Source organism: Physeter macrocephalus, chromosome 8 (assembly GCF_002837175.3).
Source record: "Physeter macrocephalus isolate SW-GA chromosome 8, ASM283717v5, whole genome shotgun sequence".
NCBI lineage: Eukaryota > Metazoa > Chordata > Mammalia > Artiodactyla > Physeteridae > Physeter > Physeter macrocephalus.
The window spans coordinates 131,562,547-131,573,681 of NC_041221.1; the positions used below are offsets into that span (position 1 = coordinate 131,562,547).

Genomic DNA, 11,135 nt, shown 5'->3' on the forward strand with positions numbered 1-11,135 from the left:
TGGACATCCTTGTCTTGTTCCTGATCTTAGAGGAAATGCTTTCAGTTTTTCACCATTGAGAATGATGTTTGCTGTGGGTTTGTCATATATGGCCTTTATTATGTTGAGGTAGGTTCCCTCTATGCCCACTTTCTGGAGAGTTTTTATCATAAATGGGTGTTGAATTTTGTCAAAAGCTTTTTCTGCATCTACTGAGATGATCATATGGTTTTTATTCTTCAGTTTGTTAATATGGTATATCACATTGATTGACTTGCGTATATTGAAGAATCCTTGCATCTCTGGGATAAATCCCACTTGATCATGGTGTATGACCTTTTAATGTATTGTTGGATTCTGTTTGCTAGTATTTTGTTGAGGATTTTTGCATCTATATTCATCAGTGTTATTGGTCTTTAATTTTCTTTTTTTGTCATGTCTCTGTCTGGTTTGGGTATCAGGGTGATGGTGGCCTCATAGAATGAGTTTGGGAGTGTTTTGGAAGAGTTTTAGAAGGATACGTGTTAGCTCTTCTCTAAATGCTTGATAAAATTCACCTGTGAAGCCATCTGGCCCTGGGCTTTTGTTTGTTGGAGGATTTTTTTTTTTTTTTTTTTTTTTTTTTTTTTTTTGCGGTACGCGGGCCTCTCACTGTTGTGGCCTCTCCTGTTGTGGAGCACAGGCTCCGGACGCGCAGGCTCTGCGGCCATGGCTCACGGCCTAGCCGCTCCGCGGCATGTGGGATCTTCCCGGACCGGGGCATGAACCTGTGTCCCCTGCATCAGCAGGCAGACTCTCAACCACTGTGCCACCAGGGAAGCCCTGTTGGAGGATTTTAAATCACAGTTTCAATTTCAGTGCTCGTGATTGATCTGTTCATATTTTCTATTTCTTCCTGATTCAGTCTTGGAAGGTTGTACTTTTCTAAGAATTTGTCCATTTCTTCCAGGTTGTCCATTTTACTGGCATATAGTTGCTTATAGTAGTCTCTCACAATCCTTTGTATTTCTGCAGTGTCAGTTGTTACTTCTCCTTTTTCATTTCTAATTCTTTTGATTTGAGTCTTCTCTCTTTTTTTCCTGATGAGTCTGGCTAATGGTTTATCATTTTGTTTATCTTCCAAAGAACCAGCTTTTAGTTTTATTAATCTTTGCTATTGTTTCCTTCATTTCTTTTTCATTTATTTCTGATCTGATCTTTATGATTTCTTTCCTTCTACTAGCTTTGGGTTTTTTTTTGTTGTTGTTCTTTCTCTAATTGCTTCAGGTGTAAGGTTATGTTGTTTATTTGAGATTTTTCTTGTTTCTTTTTCTTTCCTTTTTTTTTTTTTGGCTGCGTTGGGTCTTCGTTGCTGCATGTGGGCTTTCTCTAGTTGCAGCAAGCAGGGGCTACTCTTCATTGCAGTGCACGGGCTTCTCATGGCAGTGGCTTCTCTTGTTGTGGAGCATGGGCTCTATCTAGGCACACGGGCTTCACTAGTTGTGGCACAAGGGCTTAGTAGTTGTGGCTTGCGTGGCACAGGGGCTTAGTTGCTCTGTGGCGTGTGGGATCTTCCCAGACCAGGGATCAAAGTCGTGTCCCCTGCATTGGCAGGCGGATTCTTAACCACTGTGCCACCAGGGAAGTCTCTCTTGTTTCTTGAGGTAGGATTGTATTGCTGTCAACTTCCCTCTTAGAACTGCTTTTGCTGCATCCCATAAGTTTTGCATCATTGTGTTTTCATTGTCATTTGTTTCTAGGTAGTTTTTGATTTCCTGTTTGATTTCTTCATTGATATCTTGGTTATTTAGTAGCATGCTGTTTAACCTCCATGTGTTTGTATTTTTTACAGTTTTTTTTCCCTGTAACTGATATCTAGTCTCATAGCGTTGTGGTTGGAAAAGATGCTTGATATATTTTCAATTTTCTTAAATTTACCAAGGCTTGATTTGTGACCCAAGATGTGATCTATCCTGTAGAACGTTCCATGTGCACTTGAGAAGAAAGTGTTTTCTATTGTTTCTGGATGGAATGTCCTATAAATATCAATTAAGTCCATCTGATCTAATGTATCATTTAAAGCTTGTGTTTCCTTATTTATTTTCTGTTTAGATGATCTGTCTGTTGGTGTAAGTGAGGTGTAAAATCCCCTGCTATTATTGTGTTACTATTGATTTCCACTTTTATGGCTCTTAGCATTTGCCTTACGTATTGAGGTGCTTCTATGTTGGGTGCATAAAGATTTACAATTGTTATATCTTCTTCTTGGATTGATCCCTTGATCATTATGTAGCATCCTTCCTTGTCTCTTGTAATAATGTTTATTTTAAAGTCTATTTTGTCTGATATGAGTATTGCTACTCCAGCTTTCTTTTGATTTCCATTTGCGTGGAATATCTTTTTCCATCCCCTCACTTTCAGTCTGTATGTGTCCCTTGGTCTGAAGTGGGTCTTTTGTAGACAGCATATAAACGGGTCTTGTTTTTGTATCCATTCAGCCAGTCTGTGTCTTTTGGTTGGAGCATTTAATCCATTCACATTTAAGGTAATTATCAATATGTATGTTCCTATTACCGTTTTCTTAACTGTTTCGAGTTTGTTTTTGTAGGTCCTTTTCTTCTCTTGTGTTTCCTGCTTAGAGAAGTTCATTTAGCATTTGTTGTAGAGCTGGTTTGGTGGTGCTGAATTCTCTTAGTTTTTGCTTGTCTGTAAAGGTTTTAATTTCTCTGTCGATTCTGAATGAGGTCCTTGCTGGGTAGAGTAATCTTGGTTGTAGGTTTCTCCCCTTCATCATTTTAAATATATCCTGCCACTCCCTTCTGTCCTGCAGAGTTTCTGCTGAAAAATCAGCTGATAACCTTATGGGGATTCCCTTGTATGTTATCTGTTGCTTTTCCCTTGCTGCTTTTAATATTTTTTCTTTGTATTATTTTTTGACAGTTTGATTAATATGTGTCTCGGCATGTTTCTCCTTGGGTTTATCCTGTAAGGGACCCTCTGCGCTTCCTGGATTTGATTATTTCCTTTCCCATGTTGCGGAAGTTTTCGACTGTAATCTCTTCAAGTGTTTTCTTAGACCCTTTCTTTTTCTCTTCTTCTTCTTGGACCCCTATACTTCTAATGTTTGTGCATTTAATGTTGTCCCAGAGGTCTCTGAGACTGTCCTCAATTCTTTTCATTCTTTTTTCTTTATTCTGCCCTGTGGCAGTTATTTCCACCATTTTATTTTCCAGCTCACTTATCCGTTCTTCTGTCTCAGTTATTCTGCTATTGATTCCTTCTAGAGTATTTTTAATTTCAATTACTGTGTTGTTCATCACTGTTTGTTTGCTCTTTAGTTCTTCTAGCTCCTTGTTAAACGTTTCTTGTGTTTTCTCCATTCTATTTCCAAGACTTTGGATCATCTTTACTATCATTACTCTGAATTCTTTTTCAGGCAGACTGCCTGTCTCCTCTTCATTTGTTTGGTTTTGTGGGTTTTTACCTTGCTCTTCATGTGCTGCATATTTCTCTGTCTTCTCATTTTGTTTAACTTACTGTATTTGGGGTCTCCTTTATGCAGGCTGCAGGATCGTAGTTCCTCTTACTTCTGTTGTCTGCCCCCAGTGGGTGAGGTTGGTCCAGTGGCTTGTGTAGACTTTCTGGTGGGGGCAACTGGTGCTTGTGTTCTGGTGGGTGGGGCTGTATCTTGTCCCTCTGATGGGCAGTGCTGCATCTGGTGGTGTGTTTTGGGGTGTCTGTGACCTTAGTATGACTTTAGGCAGCCTGACTGCTAATGGGTGGGGTTGTGTTCCTGTCTTGCCAGTTGTTTGGCATGAGGCATCCAGCACTGGAGCTTGCTGGCCCTTGGGTGGAGTTGGGTCTTAGTGTTGGGGTGGAGACCTCTGGGAGAGCTCTCATCAATTAATATTCCATGGGGCTGGGAGTTCTCTGGTGGTCCAACATCCTGGACTCAGCTCTCCCACCTTGGAGGCTTATTCCCGGGACTAGATTTCTGAGCCTTCGAGACTGCAGAATAATGGGACCTGTCTGGATAGTGCTGGAAGAACGTGTCCAAGACCAGCAGTCAGGAGTCAGTCTCACACAGGCTTCCGGAGAGCGTGACTTTTTCTGCACGGCTGTTCTCGAGGCTACTTGGCTTTGATGTCGGGTGGCACTGGGCCTGTGCACTAGCCTGGAAGTGGGAGACCCAACTGGGGCCTCTCCCTCATCCTTCCAAGGTACCTTAGGTTCTTCCACGTGGCCCTGCCCCTCCCCACCCTGAAGACCTCACCTGCAGACTGCGTCCCATTGCAGCATTTTTCATGAGTTCTTACCTCTTCAGTCTTAGCAGTCTTGGGAAAGAAGTTCTGTCTCTCTTGCAGGATTGGAGGCAATTTTTTACAGCTCAGTTCTTTTGGAATTAATCCCTAAACACTGATTTTTCTTCCCCCAAGGAGGGAATGGGGGCGTCGGGTATGCATTCACCCCTGCAGGCAGCTGCCAAAGTGGTCCACATACAGGGCAGCCCCAGTGTTCCTGGGTTATCTCTCTGTTTTGCACTTTACCCCAGACTGTCAAGACTTCACTGTCCTGTGTCCCAGCTCCACCAGTACCTCCTTTGCTACTGCTATGTCAATAAATAATATCTTGGCTTAGAAAGAGGGGCTTTTGTGGTTGACTGTGGTGGCACAAGGCAAGGGGCTGGAGAATGTGTTCCCGCTCTGCCGTTCTATCAGAGTGTGACTGTGACCAAGGCATTTTGCTTCTTTGAGCCTCTGATCCTGCATCCTGAAATGGGAACATCTTCCTACCTTGACGTGGTATCTGTGACAGTATCAAGGTAGCTGAACATGTATATGCAAGACTCCAGGGCATGGAGAAGGAACGATGAGGCATGGGAGATAAGACAAACACCCATCTCATGGGGGAAGACTGAGGTCACAAGATGGAGACCTGCCTGTGAAATGGGTCCCAGAAAAACTGAGAAGTCCTATTCCTCTCAGCCTTCTTCATTCCCACTCCCAGGGTAGCTCCCATACTCCTCCTCGGCCTGGAAGAGCATTCAGGGCTGGCGCTCAGCTGAGGGGCAGGGGCAGGAACAGGACACCTTAGGATGACCACAAAGGCAGGCTGGGGTTCAAGCGGAGTGCTTAGTGGTGCTGATGGGGAGACTACACGAGACCTGGGGCACCATGGGCGATCCACCAATGGGAAACTGAGCGTGGAGGCTAGGCATTGATGAACCACTGTTAGGTTGGTCCAGCCCTCAATCTGGGCACAGTTTCCCATTCATTCACTCATTCATTCATCCCACTATTTATGGAGCATCTGCCATGTGCCAGGCAAGGCACTGGATTCTGGGGCAGCTGGTGTTGGGACAGGCTGGACCTCTGTCCTCTGAGTCCAATCCAGCCTTGCAGCCTGGCCTAGCCCCGGTGCCTCTGCCTTGCAGACACTCATCACCGCTGTGGGGCAGACAGCCTACACCGTGGCCTCTGTGCTCATCCTGCTCTTCGTCCTGATGTACATCTTCGCTGTCCTGGGCTTCTGCCTATTTGGAGTTCCAGAGAGGGCTGACCTGAATAACTGGGGGAACCTGGCTCTGGCCTTCTTTACCCTCTTCAGCTTGGCCACGGTACCGTGTTTGGGAACAGTGGTAGGGGCAGGGGACTTGAGAAGGGACTGGCAGCTGGTGTGAGCATGTGGACATGCTGGGCCTCACTTGGGGCCTTTCCCATGTTCAGACACTTAGCTGGGCTGGGGAAGCTGGGGGCTGGCCTCCTAGGACTAAGGATAGGCCAGTGCCCTGGCCAGAAGTTCATCACTGTCTCTAATCTTATGACTCCCTAGAGCATTCTTATTTGTCCCACAGGGGTGTAAAACTTTCAAAAAGTTTTCAAAAGATAATTCATTCAGATTAAGTTTAATTTAGAAGGGAAACACATGTCACAAAGCCTTTTTGGGAACAGGCTGTCACAAATCCACCCAGAAGAAGCCTGCAAAGCCCAAGTCTCAAAGTCTAGATTCTGTTGGACTCTGGAAAGATTGGGGTCTTTCCAAAGGAGGGCCTGGCAGAGAGGCATTGTCTTTTGGGGAAGGATTGAAGGCCTTTTGGAGGAGAGCCCTTAGGGTACCTTGATCAGAAGTGTCCCCACCCAGGGGTGCAATGCAGCTCCAGGCCAGCATGTATGCCCTGGAGTCAGAGGATTAGGGGCTGTTGCAGGGCTGATGTGGAAGGAAGCCGGCCTGCTCCTCGGTGGGGCTGGGGCTCCCCACGGTGGGTGAGAGGAGGGCCTGCCGCTCTGGGCCTAGGCGCTCAGCATACCCTGCCTTGCCTGAGCAGGTCGATGGCTGGACAGACCTGCAGCAGCAGCTGGATGCCCGGAATTTTATTCTGAGCCGTTCATTCACCATCATCTTCATCTTGCTTGCCTCCTTCGTCTTCCTTAGCATGTTCGTGGGTGTGATGATCATTCACACTGAGGTGAGGTGGTGCTTGTAAGGATGGGGCAGTGGTAAGTGTGGCAGGTGGACGGGCCAAGTCTCAAGGGAGGACACTGAACTATCTCCCTCCCAAAGCGGAGGCGGGGGGACCAGGTAGGTGCCTCTCGGCCCCAGCCTGACTCTCTTCCCTGAGCCCTGCATTTTCCTTCCCTCATGATGGCGGCCGGTAGGATAGGTGCTTGGGAAGCCACTGCAGCTACAGTTGGCAGCTTGAGCCGGGGGCTGGCCTGTGAGGGGACCCTCCTGCTGAGGGGCCTGAGCCCCTTCAGCGCCCCGCCTCCCTGTGGGGAAGAAGGAGGACAGGAGCGGAGCGCTGAGAGCCCACGTCTTCCCTCCGTCCTCCCGCCCTCTAGGACTCTGTCAAAAAGTTGGAGCGGGAGCTGATGCTAGAGAGACACATGACACGCATGGAAGAGAAGCATGTGATTTTGAAGCGGCAGCAGGAGGAGGTCAGCAAGCTGATGCAGACACAGGCAGGTGGTCTCCACGGGCCGGCGGACAAGCAGAGGGCCGGTCAGGGCTGAAGGAATGGTCGGGAAGATGGGCCTTGGGGCCTGCGTGGAGGGCGGGTGGCCTTAGGCATCTGTGGCATTTGGTAAGTCAGCTACTCACCCCCCCTGTACTTTTCAGAGTCAGATGTTATTCTCTGCATTTTTGTATTTCTCTGGACCTCTTCAAGTGTTGAGTGTTGTGATTATAATATTTCCCTCCTTCATGGGCAAAACTCCATTGCTGGGCCCTTTGCCTGGAGCACTCTTGTCCCTGAGGACTCGCTGGGTGCCAGGCAGGCTTGGTCCCTGTCCACTGAGTGGGCGAGGCCACGGAGGCCCTGACAGGTGTTACTAACCTCAGTTTTTCTAAACTGGAACAAGAATGAGCACAGTGGGCTGGAGATTTTCTGTCAAGCATGATACAACTGTGAGGGGCTGGAGGAGAGTCCTCTCTTTTCAGCTGAAGTGCTCTGAGCTGCCGGGGTGCTCGGCCGGGTCCTGAACAGCGTGCTGCCCCTTTCTCCGCCAAGTGGCCGGTGCCTCCCTCCTCAGCCTCCTCTCTGAGGTGGAGACGCCCACCTGTCTTGGTGTGCCCAAGGTTTGTCCAGAACAGGGTGAAACGCTGAGCCACGCTCAGGCTCTCACCGACTCCTTCCCGTGTCACCTGTCCTCACGTCAGGGATGGTGGCTCACCAGGTGACCCCAGTCAGGGGGGTGGAGGCCCAGAAGGGGTTGGGGTGGACTGTGATTGGACTCAGGACTCATCCTGGGGCCAGAGTCAGGCCTCTGCCTGGGCCCCACGTGGAGGGTCCCCAGGTCTCTGTGCAGCCCGGTCACTACCTCCTCATCCTTGCTCTCTTTATGCTTTCCTCTCTAGAAGAATGTTGACCACAAAAGTTTCACTGAGCTGGTGGAGAAGTTTAAGAAGACCCTGCGGCACACTGACCCCATGGTCTTGGATGATTTTGGCACTAGCCTACCCTTCATTGATGTCTACTTGTCCACTCTAGACAACCAGGATGCTACCATCTACAAGTCAGTCCCAGCCCCGCTGACCCGGCCCCAGGCCCAGGGGGGCAATGGCTGATGTGCAGGGTGGGTAGGGCGAGGCCCTTCCTGGAGGTGCGCAGGGCCTGGGCTGCTGTGCGGATGGGCCTGTGGCTGGGGGAGACTCCGCCCACTGGCCTCCCCAGCCTACCCTGACCTGTTTTTATTTTTTTATTTTATTTTATTTTTTTTTTGCGGTATGCGGGCCTCTCACTGCTGTGGCCTCTCCCGTTGTGGAGCACAGGCTCCGGACACGCAGGCTCACGGGCCTAGCCGCTCCGCGGCATGTGGGATCTTCCCGGACCGGGGCACGAACCCGTGTGCCCTGCATCGGCAGGCGGATTCTCAACCACTGCGCCACCAGGGAAGCCCTGACCTGTTTTTAAATACTGGCTCCTCTGACTCTCCAAGACCCTCCTCACCAAGCTCTTTTCAGAGGGCCGAGAGAACACCGCTGGCTGGCAAGTCAGAAGCTGAAGCGGCTGGCTTGGTGCTGTGTGACTCTGGCAAAGTCTTTGTCCCTTTCCCACCTGGCACAGGAGGGGCTGACTATGGAAGCAATGCGTGTGAAGCTCTGAGCTTGGCCTGGCCCAGGGCTGTGCTCGGTGTGAGTTAGCTGGGGACATTCTGGCCGTTACTTGCAGGAAGGGGAGGAGCATGATTAGCCTGGTTTCTCAACAAAAGCTGCCTTGAGGGCTTCGTAGACAGGAGGAACTAAAAGGAGGGGATCTAGGAACACCCAGTGTTGGCCCAAGCGTGGACCAGGCAGCGTCTGGGCACCTCCATGTGCTCACCTCGCTCCGAGCCCAGGAGTCTGTTGCCTCCCACCTGACACATGCGGTGAAATGACTTTACTCCTGGGGCCACAGGTAGAGTGGCACAGCCAGCTTTCAGTCCAGCCCTATGTGGCTCTGAACTCCTTGCTCTTCCCTGACCCCGCACCTACCAGGAGTGGTGAACGTGCAGGTGCGAGAGTGCCGTGGGCAGGGCCAGGGCGGCATGGAGCCCGCTCGTGAGCTCAGGCCTCCTCTCCTTCTCCATTTCCAGGCTTCAGGAGCTGTACTACGAGATCGTGCACGTGCTGAGCCTGATGCTTGAAGACTTGCCCCAGAAGAAGCAGTCCCAGTCCTTGGAGAAGGTCGAGGAGAAGTAGTGGATGTGGGCACCCAGGCACCGAGGGCCTCGCAGGCTGTGACACCCTGTCCCGCCAATTAAACACAGGTTTTCTGAGTTGGCCTCTTCACGGTTGCTGTGATCATGGCATTTCTCCACCTTTGGGAATTGGGCCTGAGTAGATGCCCATGAAGTCTGATTCCTCCCTCACATGACACAGCCAGACCTTGGGAGTAGGGAGTAGGGAGAGGGAGGCTCAAGGCCCACCCTGACCAGAAGACACACCTAGGGTCCACACTGGCTCTCTCCTCCTTTGACCCCAGCATCAAGGACCCACCGGGTTCCTGGGAAAGCCGCCTGAGGACCCTGGACCGAGAAGGCCTTCCAGCAGCCCCATAAGAGTGTGTGGCTCCTTTGAGCTGGTGTGGCCCTACTGATCCTGGAAGCTCTGCTGCGCTCATCTTTTTTTTTTTTTTTAATTTTTTTTTTTTATGGCTGTGTTGGGTCTTCGTTTCTGTGCGAGGGCTTTCTCTAGTTGTGGCAAGCGGGGGCCACTCTTCATCGCGGCGCACGGGCCTCTCACTATCGCGGCCTCTCTTGTTGCGGAGCACAGGCTCCAGACGCGCAGGCTCAGTAGTTGTGGCTCAGGGGCCTAGTTGCTCCGCGGCATGTGGGATCCTCCCAGACCAGGGCTCGAACCCGTGTCCCCTGCATTGGCAGGCAGATTCTCAACCACTGCGCCACCAGGGAAGCCCTGCGCTCATCTTTGTGTGTGTGCCCACACCTGGCAGAGCTACAGCTCTCTCTGTGCACCCAGAGCCCTGGAGGCCCCTCTTTGGAGTTCTACTCTGCTTCTCCCAGGCTCACAGTTATGGTGGTGCCCCAGGAGTGCAGCTGTGACTGGAAGGATACTGTTGTGTGGCATGCAGCTCAGGGGGGCACCTCATGCAGGGGCCAGAGGAGTGGCAGCATCGGGCGCTTTGGGCTGCTCCCTCCCCTTAAGTTAGTTAGAACTCTTTACTCGAAAGGTGGCATTTTCTATGTCATTCCCGGCCAAATGACTGCCACAGTTGGCAAGGTCCTGGCACCACCCCGGTCCAGCCATCATGGAGCCATCTGAAGGCCCAGTTGGGGCAGGGTGGCTGGCACCCCTTGCTCCTGACTGGCCAGACCAGAGGCCCGGCAGTGCCCCCTCTGCTCCCATTTCTGGGGAGTGTTCTTGAGGCCTGTCCCCTTGGCGGTGCCCTATTCTTAGAGGAGAAGTGAGTTCTGGGTTGAGCTGGGGTGGGAAGCCAGCATCTGTAGCTGGGTGCCCAGGCCCACCCTGGGGAGTCAGGTCAGTAGAAAACACGTAGAATTGAGAATGGCTGGACAAGGGTCTCATGGGGGGCCCGTGGATGACAGCACCCCTGAAGCCAGAGGACAAGGGCTGGTGGAAGCCTTTACTCATGGTTTCATTCACCCGACTACTATTTCCTGAGCTGTGCAGGGTGCTGGGGGTTCTGTGACGAGAAAGCCACAGTCTCGTCCTGGCCCTCTTGGTGCCCACGGTTATCTAGGGGAGACAGTCATCCGGCCAGAACGGATGAGAGAAAATTTCCCCGAGGAAGTGACAATAATTGTTTGAATGCAGGGCTTCCCTGGTGGCGCAGTGGTTGCGCGTCCGCCTGCACATGCAGGGGAACCGGGTTCGCGCCCCGGTCTGGGAGGATCCCGCATGCCGCGGAGCGGCTGGGCCCGTGAGCCATGGCCGCTGGGCCTGCGCGTCCGGAGCCTGTGCTCCGCAACGGGAGAGGCCACAACAGAGGGAGGCCCGCATACCACAAAAAAAAAAAAAAAAAAAAAAAAATTGTTTGAATGCAGAGAGCATGTGTCTTCTAAGATACTCAGATCATTTCCATTTGCAAATGATCACACTCAGGACCAAACTGAGAACTGTGTGAAACGGTGCCGAGAAGGATCGCCCTGGAGCGTGAGACCCATCGCCATGCAGTGGGGGAGCCCTGTGAGGGCAGGGCGTCTGGCCTCACTCCTTCCTCG

At 51.0% G+C, this 11,135-nt stretch overlaps 1 protein-coding gene across 9 annotated transcripts in view; it reads left to right on the plus strand.

Annotated features, from left to right (window-relative positions):
• Positions 1 to 9,497, plus strand: part of CATSPER3 (cation channel sperm associated 3) — a 43,926-nt gene extending 34,429 nt beyond the window's left edge. For 7 of the 9 annotated variants that reach the window (XM_055086775.1, XM_028493263.2, XM_055086776.1 and 4 more), the window contains 5 exons: positions 5,393 to 5,575; positions 6,284 to 6,424; positions 6,798 to 6,917; positions 7,813 to 7,970; positions 9,030 to 9,497. In XM_055086775.1, the coding sequence (XP_054942750.1) occupies positions 5,393 to 5,575; positions 6,284 to 6,424; positions 6,798 to 6,917; positions 7,813 to 7,970; positions 9,030 to 9,135 (708 nt within the window). In that variant the 3' untranslated portion in view covers positions 9,136 to 9,497. The remainder of the gene's footprint in view (positions 1 to 5,392; positions 5,576 to 6,283; positions 6,425 to 6,797; positions 6,918 to 7,812; positions 7,971 to 9,029) is intronic. The other 2 variants (XM_055086772.1, XM_055086773.1) reach the window with 2 other exon arrangements.
• Positions 9,498 to 11,135: the final 1,638 nt, after the last annotated feature.